This window comes from Lygodium microphyllum, chromosome 7 (genome assembly GCF_053477565.2).
Source record: "Lygodium microphyllum isolate KBCC chromosome 7, Lygodium_microphyllum_v1.1.10, whole genome shotgun sequence".
NCBI classification, from domain to species: Eukaryota; Viridiplantae; Streptophyta; class Polypodiopsida; order Schizaeales; family Lygodiaceae; genus Lygodium; species Lygodium microphyllum.
The window spans coordinates 84,242,780-84,269,901 of NC_141141.1; the positions used below are offsets into that span (position 1 = coordinate 84,242,780).

The following is a 27,122-nucleotide window of genomic DNA, read 5'->3' on the forward strand; positions in this document are numbered from 1 at the left end:
TACGGATGTAGAGCTTGCTCCCTCTAGTCAACTCTCTCTCTATTCTCAGAGGAAATGCTCAACATGATGGGCTGATTCAATCAAATGTACAGTTCTGTGTTTTCTTTGCACTTCTGCTGAGGCAAGAGCCTCACTGTCCAAGTTCAGGAGTAGCTGATTGCTTCTCCAATGCAGGAACTAAAGAAAGTGATGGTCACACCACACAGAAACAGGGTTTTCAGCTCTGATTTAGTGCTGTTTGTGGGACTGTTTTACTGTTGGAATAATGCCAGGGTCAAAGGGTTTGTAGTCCAACTGGTATGGAACACATTTGGAATGGAATAAGACTGAGAACAGGTCAAGAAACAAGTAAAAAACAATAAATACACTGTTCTGCAGATTGCAATTTTGCACTTGAATTATTGAGTTATGGTCACAAATTGTGTTTTCCTACTCGAAATGTTGTTCTGGATATGCTGGACGGTAAAAACAGTAAATACAGAGTTCTACAGATTGCAATTCTGTACTTGAATTATTGAGTTACGGTCACAGAAAGTGTTTTCCTACTTGGGATGTTGTTTTGGATGTGGTGTACTGTCCTTAAGCAGCTGAAATTTGCTCAGAAAATATAAAAGCCAACTGTTCACAGGTTTTGTACTTTGGAACATTTCATTTTTGTTGTTTTCCATCTTTTAATTGCTAAAGAAATACCGAAAGGGGTGCTGGATTTCGGGGCCAATCTGGTATTGAGCAAGGGAGTGAGGTCTCTGTTTGTGTGTGTGTGAAAAGACCAGGTATTAATTGAAGGAACTACCGCTTTATGTGAGTCATAGACCAGTTTCATGGTTCCAATGCCGGGATTTGAATTCTTTTCTTTAAGGAGTGCTCAAAAAGGCAAACCTCTAATGTGCATGAGCATGCGGAAAAGACACCAAACATGGAGACAGGTCCAGTGCAACAAGAAGCATAAGCACTGGAGGGAATTTTACTAAGACTTCTAAGGTGCGGAAGGCTGCAACTTTTTTGAAAGGTAATGCTTTGCAGTGGTGGAACATATTGTTGACGCAAGGATATGCACCTGTCACTTGGGTCCATTTTAAACAATTGTTTGCAGCCTCATGGTTAACTAACACGTTTGAAGTAGATATCATGACTGCATGGCATAAATTGTGCGGAGTTAAAAGAGTACAATAAGAAATTTTGGAAAGCACCTTTGCCCGTGAGTTCTTATAGGACAGTGCCCCTGTCAGAACAAATCGAAAAGTACTGTTGCAGTTTGTCCGAAGCCATCAAGGATTATTGTACCAAGACCATGGTTACAAATATGGTACAGTTAATTGAAAATGTTGGTGTGGCAAATGCATTGTTGAAAGGAAAAAAGAACAGCTTTAAAGGCATTGAAAAGAAGGATTCTCGATTTAAGTAAGATCCTTGCAAGAAGAAGAAGCTATTTCTAGAGAAGATCAGCTTTACAAAGAAGTCTTTTTGGAAGAAAAGTTTTCAGCAACAACCTCAGACTTCTTTTATAAACAAGACAAAGGATAGAAGAGGCCATTTTTGGCAAATCATTTGAAGAAAGAAAGGCTTTAACGATGGCTAGGAAATGCTTTATATGTGAACAGAAAGGCCACATTGCTTTTAAGTGCCCACAGCAAACTTTTAAAGATGCACCAAGTAAAAAGTGTTGGGAAGAAAGGGCCATCGTGCCTTTTATATGTGCACGGGTGTGAGCACACCCTTAGCACATTGTACTTTCATATATATATATATATATATATATATATATATATATATATATATATATATATATATATATATATATATATATATATATATATAAACCTAAAGTGGTACACTCGTCATTGTACCTACAAACGTGCTCACTCTCCACTCTGCTCTCTTGCATTCTCTCTGCCTCTCACTGGGCATAACGACCGTCTACCTCGATCTCCTTGATTAATCGATCCCTACAAGCCCAACATTGGCTTAGTGCCTGATATGGTGGGAGATCAATCAGGTGATGATGCTACAGAATTGTGCATAGCTTGGAAAGATCAGAGATTCCACAGTGCTTATTTTCTTTGATCCTGGAGCTCATGCAAACTTTATCTCAGCGGCATTGGCAACTAAGCTGAGTATACGTCCCGAGGAAATGGGACCAATTGGACAAGCTTATTTGGCATGCCCAAGACATACTGAACATGTCACCCCCATTCTTGGCAAACTCCATATGCACATTCATAGCTAAGTGGACACAGAGGAGTTCCATATTATGCCTTTAGAGGGCTGTGATGTTCTGTTGGGGTATTCCATGGTGCCACAAGAAGCATGCTATCTTGAATACTTACAACAGAACGATTACTCTTGTACATAGGAGCAAGACTCATGTGTTAGATGTGAAGCTTAAAGGAGAGTCTGTCCCAATTGTTTCTGCTTCTGCAATTACTTCTATAATGAAAAATCATATTTCTGCGTACTTGGTTTTTGCAAAGCAAGTTAATGAAGTTGACAGTAATGTGTCTGTACTAGATGAAAGTAGAAGGGCTTTCTTAGATAAATTTAGCGACTGTTTCTTAGATTCGTTACCAGGAGAGTTACCCCCTGAGAGGCCTGAAGATCATACCATAGATCTTATTCCAGGGACTAGTCCGCCCAATAGGCCACCGTACAAGGTCAGTGCAGCACAACAAAAAGAGATTATGACATAGGTTAATGAGCTTTTAGAGAAGGGACTAATTCAGCCCAGTAGTTCTCTGTTTTGTTCACTTGTGTTGCTAGTTCAGAAAAAGGACAGCTCTTGGCGAATGTGTATTGACTGCAGAGCCTTGAATAAGAACACAATTAATTATAGGTTTCCAATTCCGAGGATAGATGACATTCTTGATCGATTACAAGAAGCAAGAATGTTTAGCAGGATAAATCTGAAAAGTGGGTACCATCAGATCAGAATTAGGCTAGAGGATATCCATAAGACTACTTTTAGAACGACATTTGCTCTATGAATTTTTAGAGTGACCAATGATCTTGCCACATTTAACAGGATGACGGATAGAATTTTCTGCCCTTATCGAAGTTTCATTGGCACATTCTTTGATGATATGATTATCTTTTCAAAGAATAAAGAGGAGCATAGAAAACACTTAGTCACAGTCTTTAATGAGCTTAAGCGTAACAGATTGCTCATTAATGGTAAGAAGAGTGAATTCTTTCTGGAAGAGATCCACTTCCTTGGGCACATAGTTTCTAAAGATGGTGTGAAGATGGATCCTACAAAGATAGAAGCAATTGTCTCTTGGCTAGACTTGAAAACCATTCATGATGTCCACAATTTCCTTGGCCTATGCTCTTACTACAAAAGGTTTGTAAGACACTTTGCAAAGATTGCTTCTCCTTTATATGCACTTGAAAAGAAGGATGTCAAATGGCAATGGACTGACAAAGAGAAATCAACATTTAGATGTTTGAAGGGAAAAATGACTACGGATCCAGTACTTATTTTGTTGCATCTGTCTAAGCCATTCGTAGTGCAGTGTGATGCATGTGGAAACAGCATTGGTGCTGTATTAATGCAAAATGGCCGAGTTGTGGCATACGAGAGTAGAGTACTCTCTGTCGTTGAAAGGACTTACCAAATTTATGAGAAAGAGTTATTGACTGTGATCCATGCACTTTCTAGTTGGAAGCACTATTTGCTTGGTGCTGATTTTGTAGTGTAAAAGGATCATAAAACACTTAAATACTTTCTCACACAGGCTAAATTGTCAGAGAAACAAATGCGTTGGGCAAATTTCCTATCTATGTTTCATTTTTAGATAGTGCATGTGGAAGGCAAGAAGAATGAAGTTACAGATGCTTTATCTTGCAAAACCACAAGTGTTAGCTGTTTCAATTTCTTATCACCATGAATTGAATGATATGAAAGAGCAATATGCTAATGACAAAGATTTCTCTGAAATCTATGAACAATTGATCAATGGCCATCATCATGATCATTATGTATTCAAAGAAGGCTTTATCATGATGCATGGAAGACTATGCGTTATAAAACACGTAAGGCCAAAAGTTTTATTAGAAAGTCATGCTCCATTGTATGCAGGACATCGTGGTATAGATGCTACAGTCAAAGTGGTGGAGACTTTCTTCTATTGGCCAGCCTTGAGATCTAATGTTGATGCATATGTCAGATCTTGCCTTGTATGCCAAAAGGTCAAATTTGATAGACAGAAGGCACCAGGGTTATTGCAACCATTGCCTATTCCAAAAAGGCCATGGGAAAGTATTGCCATGGATTTCATTTTTGATCTTCCAAGAACTTCTTCAGGAAATGATGGAATCTGAACTATCATTTGCAGATTCACCAAACAGGCACATTTCATTCTTGTAAGGAAAAAGGTTAAGTCAAAACACATGGTAAAGATATTTATACATAATATCTTCAAGTACCATAGAATGCCACGGTCAATTGTCAGTGATAGAGACCCAAGAATGACTAGCTTGTTTTGGAAAGCATTGTTTGAAAACATGGGCAGTACGCTGAAATTTTCATCTTCTTTCCATCCAAAAACTGATGGACACTCTGAAGAAGCAAATTCGACAATTTTAGATCTACTGAAGTGTTATATTTTAGACCATAAGACTTCTTGGGAACACTACTTACCATTGGTTGAGTATGCATACAATAATACAGTGCACTCATCTACTGGCAAAGCACCTTTTGAGATTGTGGAAGGTAAAAAGAACCTGCCTTCCATTTTGCAAACAAAAGATAACATTTTTGAAGTAGATCGTTATGTAAAAGATTGGGAAGAAGCATATAAAAAGGTCAAGTATGCCTTAGAAAAGTCAAGCTAAACAGAAAAGAGCTGTTGATAGTCATCATCGGGAACTCTTGTTCAAAAAGGATGATTGGGTCTTATTGCGTTTTGAAAAGGCACGTTTGAGAAAACAGAAGGGCAAGGAATATTTGTTTCCAAAGCTGAGTATGTGTTACTATGGCCCTTTTCAAGTCTCAGAGAAGATCAATGGCGCGGCATATAGGCTGAAATTGCCAAAGAATTGGAAAATTCATCATGCATTCCATGTGAGCCTATTCATGCCTTTTATTGGTAAAGTGCCAGAAGATATGATTCAAGAGGAACAACTTGAAGTAGAGGAATTAGATGAGATTCTAGTTCCTGAGCAGATCTTGGCACATAAGGATAGGAAAGTGAAAGGTAGAGTTATAAGAAGATTTTTGGTGAAGTTGAAGAACTATTCACCAATGGATGCCAAATGGATGGAAGAGGCTGAATTGGTAGATTCACCTCAATTATTGCAACTTTACCGAGAAGCTTTCTTGTTGACACCTACAATGACTTAGAATACTTTTTGAAGCAATGTACATTCTCTATTGTACAATTGAGTACTAAATCTCATTGAATAATGCACAATATATGGTTTACACTTAGCATTAACATGTGTATCATTAAATGAAATCTCAGTGCTTTGAAGTTGTATTTGTTATACTTCAATTGAATGATTATACATGTTGTGACACTAATAGTTCGGGGATACGTGCTATCGCCGTGTGTTGCATTCGGAAACATGTATATTAGAAAGGCTTCTAGTAACCATAGTTGGATATAGAATGTGATCCTCCACCTATGTGAGACTTGAACTTGAAATGGCACAAATGGTAGTGGGGAAACTCCTATCACCGCCCTGTGTCATCTGTTAGCAAGTGATACATGTGATGGCACTAATAACATGGAGAATCTTGTTATCGTCCTATGTCATCTGATAGCATGTGTGGCATGCAATCGAGGTTGCTTGCTTCTTTCAAGAGGGGGGTATGTCACCATGTGGTAACACTTTTTGTAGTTGCTTTCCTTATTTACTTATATAAATATTTTATTTTTCTTTTCTTTAGTTGCTGTTGCTTTTTACCCCCAGCGTTCTCTTGGATTAAGCTGAGATCTTTGCATGGCCAGAAGAGGCAGTCATTGTGACAAATTGGACTGATGTTTTGTCTGAGCTTTCAGACCGGTTCCATATGGAATGGGCACTGAAGAAAAGAATGCCAGTGGTTTGGGATTGTGTGCTTAGCCACTAGATATGATGCACAACAATGAGCCTAGCCAAAACAGAAGACGCACATGTGAGAATGCTCACGGAATAAAAGTCACTATAATTGAGCCACATTACACTTTTTGATGTGGTTGCAATGATAAAAGTTGCTCAGAACAACCTGAAAAACGTAGGGGTCACCATCCCTAAAATTTAGGGAGTTACTATTTTTGGACCCCAGAATTTGTTCACCTCATTATCTTCGTTTTTGCACGAGCATTAATTCTCTGGTCTGTGCCGAGGTCAAATTTTGCACCAAACATGGAGAATTTTAGACCGGAAGGTTTAAACGCGAAAATTGTTACATGCATGCCATGTGTCACAATTTGGGCACAAATTCCCAAGAGAGAGAGAGAGAGAGAGAGAGAGAGAGAGAGAGAGAGCCATTTTAAAAAAACGTAATAGGCAGGAGGGACAAATCTGAGCGTGAAGTTTTCAAGGGCTGAGGGCAGATTGCTGCAAGTACATCAGCTATGGAGAGTACTTATTCCTCTCTGACTCATGTACGGATGTAGAGCTTGCTCCCTCTAGTCAACTCTCTCTCTATTCTCAGAGGAAATGCTCAACATGATGGGCTGATTCAATCAAATGTACAGTTCTGTGTTTTCTTTGCACTTCTGCTGAGACAAGAGCCTCACTGTCCAAGTTCAGGAGTAGCTGATTGCTTCTCCAATGCAGGAACTAAAGAAAGTGATGGTCACACCACACAGAAACAGGGTTTTCAGCTCTGATTTAGTGCTGTTTGTGGGACTGTTTTACTGCTGGAATAATGCCAGGGTCAAAGGGTTTGTAGTCCAACTGGTATGGAACACATTTGGAATGGAATAAGGCTGAGAACAGGTCAAGAAACAAGTGAAAAACAATAAATACACAGTTCTGCAGATTGCAATTCTGCACTTGAATTATTGAGTTATGGTCACACACAGTGTTTTCCTACTCGAAATGTTGTTCTAGATATGCTGGACAGTAAAAACAGTAAATACAGAGTTCTACAGATTGCAATTCTGTACTTGAATTATTGAGTTATGATCACAGAAAGTGTTTTCCTACTTGGGATGTTGTTTTGGATGTGCCGTACTGTCCTTATGCAGCTGAAATTTGCTCAGAAAATATGAAAGCCAACTGTTCACAGGTTTTGTACTTTGGAACATTTCATTTTGTTGCTTTCCATCTTTTAATTGCTAAAGAAATAACGAAAGGGGTGCCGGACTTCGGGGCCAATCTGGTGTTGAGCAAGGGAGTGAGGTCTCTGTTTGTGTGTGTATGTGAAAAGACCAGGTATTAATTGAAGGAACTATCGCTTTATGTGAGTCATAGACTGGTTTTAGTAATCGCCGGTAGGACTTCCTTGAAAATACACCGAAGCAAGGCCGAGTAAGCACGCGCATCGTTTGAATCCCATGTAAGCACCGCTTCCTCATGGTTGTCTTCATCAAAATCAATTGGAACAAGAGAAGGCTGCTAAGGACGTTCAATAGCTCTGCAAACCATGTACCATAACTGCTTCTGTATAAACCAAGCCTTCATCACAACACTCCATGTAAGATACTCGGGTCCATGTAACTTATCATCAATGGATGTGCACAGAGGAGCCATCTAGAGAGGATTGAGAAGAGAAGTAGAGAATAGAAGATATTTGGAGAGGAACGACAGCCAAACCACAAGCAAACATTGCAGAAAATGAGAGCCCACATGCAGTATTCACCAAAATCTGACCAAAACAAGAAAAAATCTGCTGTGTAAAGTCAAAAAATCAGCCCGAAACTACCTGAAACAGCAAAAACGGCCTAATAATGCAATTGTCCAGCCAAGAGGAGATGCAGAACCACCAAAACACAGGCCAGAATTGACATGCAAACAGTAGGGGGGCTAACACAGGCGGGACAGATGCACATCAACAAAAAACGCAAGAAAAACAAGTCGCCTGGTTGGAGCAGCAAAATCGCCTAATCAGCAATGGTCAAAACTGTCCTGAAATCAGCAAAGAAAACACAACAAGGGCATAAAACCTGAAATCTAATACCATGTCAGAAGTGGAGCAGCAATGGAAGCGTAAATATATGCTATAATAAACTGCTAAAACACAAGACAAAAGAGAAAGGGAAAGAAAGAACACTGAAGAACACAATACAAATGAGAACTCAAATGTATACTTAGGACATAGAATCCATATATCCAACACGAGACAATCGCATACAACAGTGAGTCACTGGCTACATGGGCACCGGCACTGGCTCCTCTCTCCACGGAGTCTCCACACATGTGATGGCAGATGAGTGACTGAGTGAGAAGGAGGAGCCTAAATATATAAGACAAAATATGTCCTCAATATGATCAAGTCAACCAGCATTTAATGCTGGTCAGCCAGCAATAAATGCTAAATATGACCAAAATAAAGACCACAAAAAATGCCTAAAATATCCTAAATAATGTGCCCAACCTCTGCATGCACAGGCTCGCACATGAGTTGACATATCTACTAACACCCTCTCCTACTCAAGTTCGAGAGGCTACCTTTGGGGGCTGTCTAGCTTCTATTACATTGCACCCCTAGATACCTTCTTTAGCACTGCCGACAACACTTTCTTCGCCATTAGACACTTCGAAGACCTTGATGCATGAGTTTTTATATTCCCTGACTCTCTTAGGGGGAGAATCAAAGGGGGATCATCTTTCTTTGACTTCAAAGGGGGCTCCCATTCTTCCACCTTCAAAGGGGTGAAGTTCTTCAAACACCTTAGCGACAAGCTTTTTCCTTCTTCATCTTCCCTTGGATGCGGTGGTCAACATCAAGCTGCAATCTCACCTATTGATCCCCAAGATCCGTAGGCTCTACCCAGTTTAGGCCCTTGGATGTTTCAGCCATGACTTGGTGACTAAGCCTTCATATTCCTACCAACATGGAGATGAGGAGCCCGTGGCTTCTCTCCCATGGTGAAGTTTCGGACGCAATCAGCTCATCCTATCTAATGTTCTTCACTGTAGGTCTCCTTTCATGTGGAATTCTTGATTACAAGGTGGATGTTCTCTCTCACCTCTTAGGGCACCTTTTTGGGCCTAAGAGGGGATGTTGAGAAACCCAATCATTAAGTGCATTTATTTTCCTTAATTCCCTTTTGGTTTCACACTTATAGCCCCAAAAAGGTTGAGCCACCATATTCTAGGGTACCACCCGAGATTGTCTAGTGCCTATAAATAGGACACAAACTTCATTCATATATATATACATTGTTTTCATTCATCTTCTTTTTTTTGTAATGAGTAATTTATATTATATCAAACAACTACAAGAGTACAGAAAGTCAGCAGACTGAAATAGTACAAAAGTCTTCATCAGATCCACTCTTCCATTCATCTTTCTTTTTCATTTATCTTCTCTCTCCATCAAATCTACTCTTCCATCTCCATCTCTCCTACGCCTAGTGGATGCTTCTCACAAGAGTTGTTATGTCCCTAGACATCTGAATGGGTGCTAGTAGCATTGGTCAGGGTGGTAATGAAGTGACTTAGTGCGAATGCACTAAGGGCACTTTGGGGTTAGGGCACTTTGGGGTTAGGACAACTTTGGGGTTAGGGCAATCGAGCCCTATTGTGCACATTTATTGTGCAATTGCCACTCTTGGACTCTTGACCCGATGGCCAACGCATCAGTACACTGAGATGGTGGGGGCTAGTGATATGGAACGCCAACCCTTGGGATGCGGTCATGACCCAAAATGTTGCTAGCTCCTAGGCTCAAGGATGAGCCCGTTTGGCTCTACAACTGGGAGGTGAGTCTGATGTCCAGTAACTTTTATGGTGAGTTTGGCTTGCATTGTGTCTCGTGTGCAAGTTGGATCCTAGGGAGATGTTTCATATTGGACATGAATTCTGATAACGTGCACAAAACCACTTTTGCTCACAACACCATGATGGTTCATGCCTAACAAGTACATCTTTATCTCGTTAAGGGTGGTATAGGATACTAATGGCGAGAACAGCCCACAAGCCTGGATAATTTAGATCAAGAAGTGGAACAAGAGGCTCTCTTGATAGGAAAGAGTTGCTGCCCCATAGACATAGATACAAACAATGTTCATAGCTTCCTTCTTTCTTCTTCAATGAGCATGAAAATCCCCCCCCCCCCCTGTGAATGGGCTGCTACCCTCCTCTTTATACAGATTTACCCTGTTTCTCACAGCCAAGAGTGGCCTTCCATTTTCGTCAATACATGGGAAGAGTGGTACTTACATGTCAAGTAGAGTCCTCTTCATTTGCTTGTGGTTGCATGGCTTGAGCTCCTCCTTTGTGTGGTGGCTTGGACACCTCTTTCCCTCCTCCATCCATGGCGCCCTGAACAGCCCGAAATTTGCGGCGAAAAAAGCGGGTTGTTCCTCCTCTTCCACAGGCTTAATGTACAAAGGTTTTGAAGTCTCATAAGTCATGCCAAGTCACTTACTCAATGTCATGTGTACACTAGGTTGACCATATACATTTTGGAGAGTTATAAGAAGCTTAAGAGAGTAGTTTTCCTATTCAAGCATAGTGGCAAAGAAGCTTACAAGGCAGAATCAAAGGCTAGAGTTCCAACAACCCAGTCTTACATCATGTTTAATGCTTAGTGATTTACATGACTTATTACAACTTATGGTCAAAGAAGCAAAGTAGAATGGGTTTTAACTTCAAGGTAGTCATGACATTGTCTTTATTCAAGGTGGGAACTTTTGACTTTAAGGCAGGAAACCAAAGGGTGGAACATTATGTTGAAATGGAAATAGAAGTAAAGGACAAGAGTAATTGAAGTAGGAAGAACAACTTTTTTTGTGAACTCTCTAGAAAGTTCTAGAGTGGTTAAGAAACATCAGAAAGTGTAGGGGCAAACAGTCCCATGACAACATGTTGTGGGTGGTGGGTACAAAAGCAAGGTATGTTTTCTGTTTTGTACTCGTCCTTAGGTTTTGTATTGGAGTGATGCTTGTGTGCAAGAATTCTCAATTGTTCTAACAGTTGGGGTCCAGGGAGCTGCCACTCCAAGGCTATGGCTAACCATCATTGGAAACTGAAATCTTGTTGCCCAAATGAGCATCAAAGAATTTTTATTAACAGTAACTTTTGTTATATTAATATTTAATGTAGATATTATCATTAATTTTAATATTAGTATAACATTAAATATTATAAAGGTCTTCACATTTGATGTTTATGTTATTGCTATAATTAATGTTATTATTCACATTAGTTGTATAAAACAAAGACCTTGGACGATCCTCAAGTGCGACTATATATGCGATACCTTTTTGGATAGCAACTAGACTACCAAAATGAGATGCTCTATAATCCTCTTCACTCACTCAAGGACATCTAAAGGTATGTCAAGAAGTTTGATAATACTTTGGCTTCAAGTAGGGACAATCAATCAACTAGGGATTCCCATCGAGCCACCTCAATCTTTAAGTCCAAGAAGTCGTCAACCCCAACAACAACTCATTAGCTGACTTCGGAGTTGCAGAAGAAAAAAGACAGCAAGCATAAGGTCACTCACAACAAGGATCGCTCAAACTATTGTTGTTTCGCCTACCATCAAAAGTGACCCTAGAACAAAAAGGCAAAGTCTATTTCCAAGACTTCAAGAAATACTCTTAAGACTCAATGTATTTCTTCTAAAATTTTGTTTGAAGAATGTTTTGTTAATGCTAGCAACAGCAATAGTAGTCCCATTAATAAATTTGTTTTTGGTTCGCATGAACTTTTAAAGGTCACAAGGCATATAAATGGCCACCTTTACAGTTTTATTTGATAATGGTTCTCCTCATAATTTTATTTCTTTTCGCTTGATACAGAGACTATGACTCCACACGATACCCGCTCACCAAGTTTATCATATCTGATATGCAGAGGGCCCTACGATGAATCGCTAGAATCGAATGGTACCAAACTTGGATCTTTCAATTCAACAGTACCATCAAATCATGGATTTCCAACTTATGAGTCTTGACCATGTGGATGTCATTCTTGGCATGCCATGGTTCCTTTAAAAAATTTAAAATACTCCTTATATATTGATTATAAAAATCATATACTTTTTTTTAAACTTGATGGTGGTTTTCATTTGATCCAAGGTTGTTTATTCTCTAAGATTCTATGTCACTTAGTCAACACATAAGCCCTCTCCTGAGATCAAGTACGGACATGTTCTACATATCCAAATGGTTGATTCTCCTTTGACTATTCCAACTAAGGAATATCAAGTCTTCCTTCATCTTTATCATCAAATTCATCATGATTCTCAAGACCACACAAAGACTGACATCAGGTTCCTCTTCCTTCTTCGACGTCAACATCCCTACTTGAGAGGGGGTTTCTACCCTTCTTCTTACCTCCCCTTTGCATTGCATGATCATCATCATCCTTATAAAAGGGCACTAGAAAAGTGAACAATTTCTCCACAAGGGACACTTTTCAAGTGGGACATGTTGCATGCACATTCTCATGTAGCATTACTCTATGGGTCTCATAGTGCAAAGCTGTCTCCACCGATGGCTCTTTTACCACCGTACCACCACACCTTCGTATCTCTTTACCCTTGTACTTTGTCAATGACACCCACAAGTGATCGCAATAGATTGTCTATTTTGTGATACGTGGATCTAACCATTCCTTTAGTTCTCCCCCCAAGGCAGGGCTACTTAATAGGATGAAAATCCTATTTAAAACCCTCCAAAAAATAAATAAATGATAAATGTGGTTCCATTTATCTTTGCGCATCCTAGTAGGCCACTAGGATCCAATAAGTACCGTTTTTCCAATGCCTTAACCTCTCTAGGGTAATGAGTTGCGCTCCCTTGGTAAGATAACATCATCTTGTCAGAGTGCAACGATACGGAAGCATGGGACCAAGACTGAGAGAGAGAGAACGCAGAGAGAAGAGAGAGAGAGAGACAGTGGAAGATGAAGATCTGCTGTATAAAGTATGCTGTATACAAAGATATGCAGATATGTACACGGGCGCAGTGCGCGGGACTGCGTGTCTCCACCTCGACGATGCAACCTGCTGTTCACCTCGAAGTCCGCTGCAGTCTGCATGATCTCCAGCCTGAAATCTGCAAACAGAGATGTAATCTACACGAATCTCCAGCTTGAAACCTGCGATCAGAAGTGAGAGAGATTGTGCTGGACATCGGCTATAAATAGCCAGAAAAGACAGGTCGGCTACATTAAATGCAGCCGATTGGTGCAATACAATCGAACTGCCACGTGGCAGTCCGACTGGTTAGTCCGACCAGTCCGACTGGTACGGCCAGGAATTGACAAACATCGCTAACACCCCCTCTCAGAGCCTGGACGGAGCAGAAGCCTGAGGGATCTGGCATGTCTCCAAAGGAGAGCCTGGGGAAGCGCCTTGTAAACAAATCTATAAGATTGTCCTCTGTCTTGCAGTACTCCACAGCGATGGTCTCATCCAGAAGCTTCTCTCTGATGAAGTGGTACTGGATCTCTATGTGCTTCGTCCGGGCATGGAAAACAAATTCCGTGCCAAGGCAATGCAACTCTCATTGTCGCAGTGCAGCAAAGTAGGACGAGGCTGGGGGCAGCCAAGCTCCTCCAACAATCTCCGAAGCCACACAGCCTCACATGTGGTGGAAGACGTGGCCCGATACTCTGCCTCAGTAGATGAAAGGGCTACCGTAGGCTGCTTCTTGCTACTCCATGAGATAACACCTACACCCAAGGTAAAACAGTAACCTGTAGTAGACCGCCTGTGGTCCACATCACCAGCCCAATCCGAGTCGCTCCAACCTGCAAGTACAAGATCTGAACCACTTGTGCCTGCTGGATAATGAATCCCTAAGTCAAATGTCCCCCTCAAATACCGAAGTATCCTCTAGGCAGCCTGCCAATGCATCGTCTGAGGTTCACTCATGAACCCCGCCAAGAGACCAACAGCAAAACAAAGATCAACACGAGTGTTGAGGAGCCAAATCAATGATCCAATCAACTGACGGTTGCGGGAAGCATCCGCCATGGGAGAATCGGAATGTGAAGTGGCCTTCCAGTTCGGATCCATAGGAGTAGAAATGGTCCAACAATCCTCCATCGCAAAAGAAACCAAGAGCTACTGTACATATCTCTACTGAGAGATGAAAATCCCCCTCTGAGACTGATAAATCTCATGGCCCAAGAAGAAGTGGAGGAGACCCAAGTCCGTCATCTCGAATGCCTGATGTAAAGCTGCCTTCGTCTCTTTGACCTTCTATGCATGATCACCTGTGACAATCAAATCGTCAACATACAACACAAAAAGCACACAACCAGCCTCGGAAGTGTGTACATAAAGCTGCGGATCGGCCTTGGAGCGCCGATATCCCAACTGTGACTGAAGGAATGAGTCAATCTTCTCGTTCCATGCACGCAGAGCCTGCTTGAGGCCGTACAAGGCCTTCTTTAACCTGTAGACTTGCCCATCTGAAGATCCAAAGCCAGGAGGCTGCTCTACATAGATCTCCTCCTTCAAATCACCATTGAGGAAGGCCGACTTCACATCCAACTGGTAGACAGGCCATCTCCTATGACCAGCCTGTTAGAGATCATAGCCTGTTTTGGAGGGCAGCTGCACAGTCGGACTGTGTAGTCGGACTGCCACCCGTGGCAGTCCGACTGCCTGCAGCCCAGTCGGCTGCATTTAATGCAGCCGACTTATTTCCAGGCTGCGCCCTATTTTCCTGGCAGATTTCGACTATTTATAGTCGACACTTTCAGCAGTCTAGACACACTCTTCTCTGACGCAGATTACAGACCGGTGACGCGCAGTTTCTGTCTCTGTTCACAGATTTCAGACAGCAGACAGTGCAAACTGCAGCAGACTTCGAGCTGGACAGCAAGTCGCATCGTCGAGGTGGAGACACGCAGTCCAGCGCACTGCGCCCGTGTATATCTTTGTATTCAGCATTCTATATACAGCAGATCTTCATCGTCCACTGTCTCTTTCTCTCCCTTCTCTCTCTGCGTTCTCTCTCTCAGTCCTACGCTTCCGCACCGCTGCACTCTGACATGGTATCAGAGCAGTGTTTGAGGGCTGACTGAGCGCAGAATCAACCTGAAGAGGAGTTTCCATCGCGACACAAATTTGCGTTTTTTTTGCGTTTAAGGCCAGACAGGAGGGCTGCGCCTTGGAACAAGGCTGAAACGAGTGTGGGCGCACAGGAAAGGAGTACAGGTGGTGGATTTGCTGCTGTTTACTGCTGTTTGACGCGGAGGAAGTTTGAGTTTTCAACCTACAAGTGCAGGTTTTGCTTTTTCATCGCCTCCGGCGGGTGAAGAAGGTTCAGGACGCGGAAGAGCCTTAGCAGGCTGAGTTTTCCCATTCAGAGGGGGCTGCTTTTGCGTTTGTGAAGGCATTGCAGGTGAAGATGTCTACAGAGATTGACTTGGAGTTCCAGGCGATTATGGACCGGAAGGTGCCTGTCTTACCGGCTCTTCCTACAGATCAGAAGCTCGATGGCGACAACTACCGCATTTGGCGCGTCATGATGTTGGCCATTCTAGAGTCCTATGATTTGGCGGAGTTGGTACAGGAGGAGATTGACCGGCCCTCAGTAAGAGATGAGTCCAAACTCTCTTCCGAAGCTCGTGCGGAGTTGGCCAAGGCCCAGTCTCATTGGGACAAACTGAATGCCAGGATTCGATCCTTTCTCTTTCTATCATGCACCACAGCCGTGATCGCTCACATCGAGCACTTGACGGTGGCTCGGGAGATATGGCTGGAGCTTGATCAGATGTACAATCGGATGACCCTGATGAAGAGGGTTTCTTTGGAGGTACAGATGCGGACTTTGTCCGTAAATAAGTCTTCTTCGCTAAGGGAACACATTAACAAGCTAAGGCAGCTACAGATGCAGGTTCAGAATGCGGGGAAGCCGATTTCCTCCGAAGACATGGCGATCACCCTACTGTCCCAGTTGCCGCCATGATTCGGTACATTTTACTCTGCCCTCATTGCTTCTGGGCGAGAGTCTACTCTTCGGTGGGAAGAGTTGGTTCCTATGGTCTTGGACCAAGAGGAACAGTTAAAGGGACAGAATGCTTCCAAGACGGAGGCGCTGACAGGTCAAGCCTCTCAGAAAAAGGGGAAGAACCAAAAGAAGAAGAAGGGGGATAACAAGTCCAAGAAGGACAAGGAGAAGGACAAGGACAAAGACTCCACATGCCATATTTGTGGCAAGACTGGCCATTGGAAGAAGGACTGCCCTGACAAAGACATGAAGGACACCAAGAAGAAGGAAACCAAGGATTCTGGAGCAGTGGCTGCACCCTCATCAGCTGCATTTCTTCATCTAGCTGTCATTGAGGACGCTTCACCGAATGCTTCTGATGCTGCAATGACGGCCCCCCAGGCTCGAGAGTGGATTGTTGATAGTGGTGCCTCACAGCACATGACTCCTTCATCAGATGGTGTTGCCCAGCTGCGACCCTCGCGTGGGCAGATTCTCATTGGCGACAGCTCTTCAGTTTCTGTTGCAGGTCGGGGTAAGATGCAGCTTATTCCGGATGGACGAGGTGGTACCCATACCTCAGAGGTTTTGCATGTACCAGGACTAGGGTACCATCTCCTTTCAGTTCACAAGATTTGCTCCCTTGGTCTTCTGGTGGAGTTTGACAGTACTACAGTGCGAGTCCTTGATCGTGGATCGAGGAAGGTTCTCTCATCCGGATATGAGGAGAACGGCATTTACAAACTGAAGTCTTCCACCGCCCTCTCTACTCTTCTTCTTACCTCACAGTCACAGTCAGAGTTATGGCATGCTAGGTTTGGTCACCTGAACTATGACTATCTTCGGAGGGCGTCACGTGGACAGCTTGTTCGAGGGTTGCCGGATATAGTGGTGAGCCAGTAGCCATGTGTCTCCTGCATACGGAGGAAGCAGCATAGGGATGCCATTCCCCACACAGCTTCGCGGCGGTCTACTTCACCGATGGAGCTAGTATCTACGGATCTATGTGGCCCTATGAGGAATGAGTCCCTGCGTGGGAGCTCGTACTTCATGCTGATCGTGGATGACTATAGCAGGATGACATGGACCTACTTTTTGGCACTAAAGTCAGAAGCTTTCTCGCACTTCAAGGATTGGCTTCTCTTTGAGGAGAACCGATCAGGCCGGAAGTTGAAGACCTTGCGATCCGACAAGGGAGGTGAATTTGTGTCTAATGAGTTTGCTCGGTTTTGTGCAGATAGAGGAATTCACCAGGAGTTTGCCAATACCAATACTCCTCAAGAAAATGGTATTCTTGAACGGAAGAACCGAGTGTGATCGAGATGGCGCGCACCATGATGGAGCACCGACAGACCCCTCAGGTTCTGTGGGCCGAGGCTGTGGCTACTGCAGTCCACATCCTTAATCGATCCCCTACTTCGGCCGTGGAAGGGATGACTCCATTTGAGGCTTATTTTGGGACGAAGCCAGATGTTCCTTACTTTCGGGTCTTTGGGTGTGATGCCTATTGTTCACATTCCCAAGGCTCACCGTGATAAATTTAAAGCGGCTTCTCGAAAACAGGTATTTGTTGGCTACAACTCCCAGTCCCAAGGCTACCGACTATATGATCCCGTCAAGCGGGATGTATACACTAGCCGTGATGTGCGGTTTGTGGAGGTTCCGGCTACTTCAACGGGTGAGGAGCATCCCGTTCTTGGAGATCCAGGGGAGAGTTGGGCTCCTTCTACAGTTCCACTGGAGCCCGTGCCTTTTGATTATGATTCTGTTTCTGACACAGAGTCTACTGTTCCACCGGACCCCTCTGAGAAGTTACCACCGGTGGATATTCCAGAGTCTTCTGCTGATGGAGAACGACGAGGGGAGGTTCGGCCTCCTCCTCGCTGGGCCCGTGACACACTCCGTGATTCAGGGATCGAGGGGGTTCCTGAGGAGTGGGGACCGCAGGATGGTCCGCGGCGGTCACGGAGGCACCGGGTGCATTCTTCGGAGCTTGTTTGCTCCAACTATTGTTTGATGTCCCGTGTTATGCAGGATCGAGAGCCCACCTCCGTAAAGGAGGCTTTACAGTCCGCCCCATGGAAGAAAGCTATGGAAGCTGAGTTGGAGGCTATTGAGAGGAATGGCACTTGGTCACTCGTGCCACGCCCCCCGAAGAAGAAGGTGATTGGAGTCAAGTGGGTCTTCAAGACCAAATATCTCAGTGATGGTACTTTGGATAAGCACAAGGCTCGCCTTGTTGCTAAAGGTTTTGCCCAGCGCCCAGGGATTGACTGTCATGACACTTTTGCCCCCACAGCTCGCATGGCAACCATTAGAGCTGTTCTTGCTTTGGCCGGCCATAGGAGATGGCCTGTTTATCAGTTGGATGTGAAGTCGGCCTTCCTGAATGGTGATTTGAAGGAGGAGATCTATGTTGAGCAGCCTCCTGGCTTTGGTTCTTCAGATGGGAAAGTCTACAGGTTGAAGAAGGCCTTGTATGGCCTCAAGCAGGCCCCGCGAGCTTGGAACGAGAAGATTGATTCGTTCCTCCAGTCTCAGTTGGGATATCGGCGGTCCAAGGCCGATCCGCAGCTGTATGTACACACTTCCGATGGTTGTGTGATGTTTGTACTATATGTTGATGATTTGATTGTCACAGGTGATGCTGCACAGCAGGTCCAGGAGACAAAGTCAGCTTTACATCGGACGTTCGAGATGACGGATTTGGGTCTACTCCATTTCTTTTTAGGCCATGAGATTTATCAGTCTCAGAGGGGGATCTTTCTCTCCCAACAGAGATATGTACAGGACCTCTTGGTGTCTTTTGAGATGGAAGACTGTCGGGCCCTCTCTACTCCTATGGATCCGAACTGGAAGGCCACTTCCCATTCAACTTCTCCTTTGGCGGATACGTCCCGCTATCGACAGTTGGTTGGGTCTTTGATTTGGCTTCTCAACACGAGGGTTGATCTATGTTTTGCTGTTGGGCTCTTGGCAGGGTTCATGAGTGAACCTAAGACGGTGCATTGGCAGGCTGCTCAGAGGATACTTCGGTATCTAAGGGGGACGTCTGATTTAGGGATTCATTACCCCGCAGGGACAGATGGGTCAGATCTTGTACTTGCAGGTTGGAGCGACTCGGATTGGGCCGGTGACGTGGACCACAGGCGGTCTACTACAGGTTACTGCTTTACTTTGGGTGCAGGTGTTATTTCATGGAGTAGCAAGAAGCAGCCCACGGTAGCCCTTTCGTCTACTGAGGCGGAGTATCGGGCCGCGTCTTCCACCACATGCGAGGTTGTGTGGCTTCGGAGATTGTTGGAGGAGCTTGGGTCCCCCCAGACTCGTCCTACATTACTGCGATGTGACAATGAGAGTTGCATTGCCTTGGCAAGGAACCCTGTTTTTCATGCCCGCACGAAGCACATTGAGATCCAGTACCACTTCATCCGAGAAAAGCTTCTGGATGAGACCATCACTGTGGAGTATTGCAAGACGGAGGACAATCTTGCGGATTTGTTTACGAAGGCGCTTCCTCAGGCTCTAATTCGGCAACATTCCAGATCCCTCAGGCTTCTGCCCTGTCCAGGCTCTGAGAGGGGGTGTTAGAGATCATAGCTTGTTTTGGAGGGCAGCTGCACAGTCGGACTGCCACGTGGCAGTTCGACTGCCTGCAGCCCAGTCGGTAATGCAGCCGACTTATTTCCAGGGTGCGCCCTATTTCTGGCGCTCTATTTTCCTGGCAGATTTCGACTATTTATAGTCGACACTTTCAGCAGTCTAGACACACTCTTCTCTGACGCAGATTACAGACCGGTGACGCGCAGTTTCTGTCTCTGTTCACAGATTTCAGACAGCAGACAGTGCAGACTGCAGCAGACTTCGAGGTGGACAGCAGGTCGCATCATCGAGGTAGAGACACGCAGTCCAGCGCACTGCGCCCGTGTATATCTTTGTATTCAGCATTCTATATACAGCAGATCTTCATCGTCCACTGTCTCTTTCTCTCCCTTCTCTCTCTGCGTTCTCTCTCTCTCAGTCCTACGCTTCCGCACCGCTGCACTCTGACACAGCCAAGGCAAGAACAGCTCGAATGGTCGCCATACGAGCAGTGGGGGCAAAAGTATCATGACAATCAATCCCTGGGCGCTGTGCAAAACCTTTAGCAACAAGGCGAGCCTTGTGCTTGTCCAAAGAACCATCGCTAAGGTACTTGGTCTTGAAGACCCATTTGACGCCAATCACCTTCTTATTCGGGGGGTGAGGCACGAGATACCAAGTGCCATTCCTCTCAATATCCTCCAACTCGGCTTCCATAACTTTCTTCCATGGTGCGGACTGTAAAGCCTCCTTCATGGAGGTGGGCTCTCGATCCTACATAACACAAGTCATCAAACAGTAGTTAGAGCAAACAAGCTCCGTAAAATGTGCCCGGTGCCTCCGTGACCGCCGCGGACCATCTTGGGGTCTCCACTCCTCAGGGACCCCCTCGATCCCTGAATCACAAAGTGTGTCACAGTCCCAACGAGGAGGAGGCTGGACCTCTCCTCGTCTCTCTCCATCAGCTGAAGACTCTGGGATATCCACTGGTGGTAACTCCTCGGGGGTGACCGGTGGAACAGTAGAATCTGTATCAGAAACAGAATCGGAATCAAAAGGCGTTGGCTCTAAAGGAAGTGTCTCGGGAGCCCAACTCTCCCCTGGATCTCCAAGAACGGGATGCTCCTCACCCGCTGCTATGGCCGGAACCTCCACGAACCGCACATCTCGACTGGTGTACACATCCCGCTTAACGGGATCATACAGACGATAGCCTTGGGACTGAGAGCTGTAGCCAACGAACACCTGTCTTCGGGAAGCTGCTTTAAATTTATCACAATGAGTCTTGGAAATGTGAACATAGGCATCACACCCAAAAACCCTGAAATAAGAAACATCGAGCTTAGTCCCAAAGTAAGCCTCAAAAGGTGTCATCCCATCAATGGCCGAAGTGGGGGATCGGTTAAGGATGTGAACTGCAGTAGCCACAGCCTCGGCCCACAGAAACTAAGATGTCTATCGGTGCTCCATCATGGTGCGTGCCATCTCAATGACACTTCGGTTCTTCCGTTCAAGAATGCCATTTTCTTGAGGAGTGTTGGTATAATCAAACTCCTGGTGAATACCTTTATCTGCACAGAAACGAGCAAACTCATTAGAAACAAATTCACCACCCTTGTCGGATCGCAAGGTCTTCAATCGCCGGCCTGATCGGTTTTCCTCAAAGAGAAGCCAATCCTTGAAGTGGGAGAAAGCCTCCGACTTCAACGCCAAGAAATAGGCCCAAGTCATCCTGCTGTAGTCATCTACGATCAACATGAAGTACGAGCTTCCTCTCAAGGACTCGTTCCTCATACGGCCACAAAGATCCGTAGATACAAGCTCCATCGGGGAAGACCGCCGCGAAGCTTTGTTGGGAATCGCATCCCTATGCTGCTTCCCACGAATGCAAGAGACGCATGGCTGCTGGCTCACCACTACGTCCCGGCAACCCTCGAACAAGCTGTCCACGTGACGCCCTCCGAAGATAATCATAGTTAAGGTGACCAAACCAAGCATACCATAGCGCTGACTGTTTCTGAGAGGTAAGAAGAAGAGTAGGGAGGGCAGTAGAAGACGTCAATTTGTAGATGCCGTTCTCCTCATATTCTGATGAGAGAACCTTCCTGGGCCCACGATCAAGGACTCGCACCGAATCATTGTCAAACTCCACCAAAAGTCCAAGTGAACAAATCTTATAAACCGAAAGTAGATGATACCCCAAACCTGGCACATGCAGGACCTCTGAGGTATGGGTACCACCACGTCCATCTGGAATAAGCTGCATCTCACCTCGTCCTGCAATAAACATCGAAGAGCTATCTCCAATGAGAATCTGCCCACGCGAAGGTCGCAACTGGGCAACACCAACTGATGAAGAAGTCATGTGCCGGGAAGCACCATTGTCAACGATCCACTCTCGAGCCTGGGAAGCTGTCATCGCAGCATCAGAAGCCTTCGGTGTAGAGTCTTCAATGACTGCTAGATGAAGAAACGCAGCTCATGAGGGTGCAACCACTGCTCCAGAATCCTTCGAGTCCTTCTTGTTGGTGTCCTTTTTGTCTTTGTCGGGGCAATCCTTCTTCCAATGGCCGGTCTTTCTACAAAGATGGCATGTGGATTCTTTGTCCTTGTCCTTCTTGGACTTGTTGTCCTCCTTCTTCTTCTTTTGGTCCTTCCCCTTCTTCTAAGAGGCTTGACCTGTCAAGGCTTCCGACTTGGAAGCATGTTGTCCCTTCAGTTGTTCCTCTTGGTCCAGGACCATAGGAACCAGCCCTTCCCACCGAAGAGTAGACTCTCGCCCCAAAGCAATAAGAGCGGAGTAGAAAGCACCGAATCGTAGCGGCAACTGGGACAAGAGTGTAATCGCCATGTCTTCGAAGGAAATCAGCTTCCCTGCATTCTGAACCTGCATCTGAAGCTGTCTAAGCTTGTTGATGTGCTCCCGCAACGAAGAAAACTTGTTCACGGACAAGGTCCGCATCTGCATCTCCAAAGAAACCCACTTCATAAGGGTCATCCGGTTATACATCTGATCAAGCTCCAGCCATATCTCCCGAGCCACCGTCAAGTGCTCGATGTGGGCTATCATGGCTATAGTACAAGACAGAAAAAAAAAAGAACGAATCCAGGCATTCAGTTTGTCCCAATGAGACTGTGCCTTGGCCAACTCCCCACGAGCATCGGAAGAGAGTTTTGACTCATCTCTCACCGAGGGCCAGTCGATCTCCTCCTGTACAAGCTCCGCCAAATCATAGGACTCAAGGATGGCCAACATCATCACGCACCAGATGCGGTAATTGTCACCATCGAGCTTTTGATCTGCGGGAAGAGCCGGTAAGACAGGCACCTTCCGGTCCATGATCGTTTGGAACTCCAAGTCAATCTCTGTAGACATCTTCACCTGTAATGCCTTCACAAACGCAAAAGCAACCTCCTCTGACTGTGAAAACGCAGCCTGCTAGGGCTCTTTCTTCCGCGTCCCGTATCTTCTTCACCCGCCGAAGGCGATGAAAAAGCAAAACCTGCACTTGAAAGCTGAAAACTCAGCCTTCCTCCTCTTTAAACAGCAGTAAACAGCAGCAAATCAACCAACTGGACTTCTTTCCCGCGCGCCCACGCTCACTTCAGCCTTGTTCCGATGCGCAGCCCTCCCGCTCGCCCTCGAACGCTGGAAACACAGCCTTGTGTCGTGATGGAATCTCCTCTTCAGGTTGGTTCTTCACTCAGTCAACCCTTCTTCACTGCTCTGATACCATGTCAGAGTGCAGCGATGCGGAAGCGTGGGACCAAGACTCAGAGAGAGAGAACGCAGAGAGAAGAGAGAGAAAGAGACAGTGGAAGATGAAGATTGTTGTATACAAAGATATGCAGATATGTACACGGGCGCAGTGCGCGGAACTGCGTGTCTCCACCTCAACGATGCAACCTGCTGTTCACCTCGAAGTCCGCTGCAGTCTGCACGATCTCCAGCCGGAAATCTGCAAACAGAGATGTAATCTGCATGAATCTCCAACCTGAAACCTGCGATCAAAAGTGAGAGAGACTGTGCTGGACATCGGCTATAAATAGCCAGGAAATATGCGCCAGAAAAGACAGGTCGGCTGCATTAAATGCAGCCGACTAGTGCAGTACAGTCGGACTACCACGTGGCAGTCCAACTGGTCAGTCCAACCAGTCCGATTGGTACGGCCAGGATCTGACAGACATCGCTAACACATCTTTGTAGTCTTAGTAGGCTACTAGGCAGCCAAAGTGCACCCTTTGTCCAATGCCTTATCTGCTTTGGGGTGGGACGCCTAGGGATAAAATCTAGGCTTGAGCTTTTCTAACTAAGAGGGAATGTTGAGCTAAAATGTGTTACAAATTGATTAGCTCTTTTAAACAACTCCAAAACTCAAACGTTACCAAACTTTCATTAAAAAGAAACATGTTCCTAGAGAGTTTATGTGTCCCATAAGCAAAACCCTATTCCCAAATCCTTCTACATCTAAAAATAGGCAGCCTGCCCCTGCCCACCATTCAGCCTATCTCGTTTTTGCAGGTCATCACTCTCAACATTAGAAAGAAACATGTTCCTAGAGAGTTTTTGTGTCCCATAAGCAAAACCATATTCCCAAATCCTTCTACATCTAAAAATAGGCAGGCTGCCCACCATTCAGCCTATCTCGTTTTTGCAGGTCACTTCAAAGTTCTCTTTCTTCTCTATTTGCGTTTATGTTTTTGCATTTTTGTGTCATTGTCTGAGTTAACATGTTTTAGTCTTGTTCGTACATTCTATCATTTCTCATTAGTGCAAACCCTAGAATATCTTCACACATAACACCTCCATTGACCATCACACTTTTAAAAAATCAGTTTGCTGACGGTGTAGAACAGACTTGACAATTTGGGCCTAAAACCCATATTTTGCATGAGTGGGCACATAACAGACCAACCTAGATTATCAAAAGCTTTCTCTAATTCCACTTGAACAATCAATGTCTACTAATTTGTACATTGTGCATAATCTACTCACATCTACATTGAGGATATTATGCAAAATAATCCTTCCTTTGATGAACACCCATATCAAGCAGGAAACACTATGCTCATGAGGTGTGCAGTCTATTATCCAGCACCTTTGCAAAATCTTATACATACAACCCATCAAGGAAATAGGCCACATATGTTTGAGAGAGGAAGGCGAAGGCAGCTTAGGTGGCAATTTGATAATACCCTGTTTCCACAAATCAAGCATAACCCTCATTTCCCAAACTTAACACACAATGGTCAAGGGCGGTGTTAGCACACTATATATTTTCAAAAAAATTCAATATCTATCTCAGCCACAACTTTTATTCTTGTGTATACATACCAAAATCGTATCTACCTCTTCCTCATCAATATCTATCTCCAAAAGCACAGCTACATTCCCGACCAGATCATAAGACATAGACTGAACACTTGCAACCCTCTCAAAGGCAATCTAACTATACCTTCTTGCCAAGAAGGAGACTTAACACCCAATGTCAAAGATTTATTTATCATGATGAAAGGGATTGTTCCAAATATGCCAAAACGATAGAAATAACTCCACTATATCTTGCTAGCCCAACATTTCCATCTTTCTAAAGTTTTGGTAAGATTGGTGAAGCGTTGAAAGTTATGCCATTGCTCTCCCAATACTCAAACACAGACAGCCATATTGATCATTTCTTGAAATAGAGTAATTCTAACATAATAGTTGTTTATCAAAAAATAATGTCTAGGCACGTGCACTCACTGCACCCCCCCCCCCCAAAGGGACAAAAATGTCGGCACATAGGTACATGCATATATGTACATGAATTCATGAGATTTGAATCCATGTAAGAAAAGATGTGGGTTTCCTTATCAGTTTGATGCCATTTGATACATTGAATTGAAACCTTAGAAGAATACAACGGATTGTTTTCCATAACATGTTATACTGGTCATAAGCAGTGTGCATGTGAGAGTGACCGTGTCAATTACCTGTCCCCGAGCCACTTGCATCGCCACCTTGCACCATAAAATTCCTGATAATTCTATGGAAGGTAGTATTGTCATAGTATCCATCAATGCAAAGCTGGACAAAATTGCGAACCTGAAACAGAGGGAAGGGATCGAGCCTCATAAATTCATAATTGAGAAAAGCACAGAGTATGTGCTAAATCTGCGTAATTTTGAAAAACACAAAAAGAGGGCATCTCATTGAACCTCGTAATTGAAACTCGGGTATCTCATTTTCAACCAGGAAAATTTCACTAGAAAACGAAGAAATAGACACTGTTGTGTATATCTACCAACTGTTTTCAACCAGGAAATTTACACTATATGGGCACACCGTTAAAAATGTACGAATTGAAACCCAGGTTTCTCCTTTTTCAAACAGGAAAATCACACGACAGATCAGAGCATGTAAACATTGAGACGAGCAAGCTGCAATAACTGGCAGTGACAAGAGTCCTTTACCGCTTTGGGGGCCTCCTTGGGCCAAAGCTCAATGTCCAAAGGTCCGGCAGTTGTGTGAAGGATGACCTTTCCTCGAGTGGGTGGCTCTAGCACGTACACTGAAGACATCTTCTATCTGATCAATCTCGGAGCAACAGGCGCTCAACTTGTTGTTTGAATCGCCAGCGGGGGCTCGCATGGATCGCTTTACTGTCGACGATAACGTTCTCTTTCTCTCTACTCATGGAAGCTATTTGTCCACCTTATGTTTGTGCTTAACGCATCATTAAGGAATAGTGCGAAAGACTAAGGCCGGTTACACATCAAATGGTCGATGTCCATTTTCTAAGTATTAACTAATCTAAGTACTTTTTTAGAGGCTGGGTGTCCAAAGTTTTTTACATACACGAGAGTGCATGATCTATTGTTTACCTACTAAATAGGGCGTTCACTTTTGGATGGGGAGTCTCCCTCACTTGCTTTGTAAAGTGATGCATAATTATACACTTTTTGCAATTGCAACTAGTAAAATAATAGTAAACCTTTTTTTTTAACTTTTTTTACAAAATGTGTTATTTTGGTGTGTAAAGGTTTTGTGCCTATGTTCATACCCAGTTTCAAAAATGGCATGCTACACTTTTGGCAAGGGTTGGGCATCCATCATTTGGTGTGTAACTAGCCTAAGACAAAAAACATGTGGCAAGAGAATGCTACATGGGATCTAAATACCTATAAAGGGCATTAAGTGCATTTATTCCCACGACTACAAGTAGTACCATGTGGCCCTCTCCTCTTTCTAACCCCATGCAAGCTACAGAACATGGCAAGCACGTTACAAAATCGAACAATCAAGCTGGTCCATCCCAGAAGCTAAGAAGGAATGCAAAAGCTATGGAGCTTAACTACCCCTCAGTGGTGAAGAATGAGGGGGTTAGCATGCAAACCATCGAGAAGGAGATCAAAGGAAAGCTCAAGCAGTTTTCGAAGAAGAAGAGGGAGGAAATCCAAGATTAAAAGAAGGTACTTAATGCACATGTGTCGTTCTCGCTCAAACGG

The 27,122-nt window shown here is 44.3% G+C and overlaps 1 protein-coding gene across 9 annotated transcripts in view; it reads right to left on the minus strand.

Moving 5' to 3' along the window:
* Positions 1–26,358, minus strand: part of LOC148033637 (Cyclophilin-like peptidyl-prolyl cis-trans isomerase family protein) — a 104,940-nt gene extending 78,582 nt beyond the window's left edge. For all 9 annotated transcript variants that reach the window (XM_087681544.1, XM_087681543.1, XM_087681540.1 and 6 more), the window contains exons 1-2: positions 26,088–26,358; positions 25,608–25,719 (exon numbers count right to left, since the gene is read on the minus strand). In XM_087681544.1, the coding sequence (XP_087537670.1) occupies positions 25,608–25,719; positions 26,088–26,195 (220 nt within the window). In that variant the 5' untranslated portion in view covers positions 26,196–26,358. The remainder of the gene's footprint in view (positions 1–25,607; positions 25,720–26,087) is intronic.
* Between the last annotated feature and the right edge of the window lie 764 nt (positions 26,359–27,122).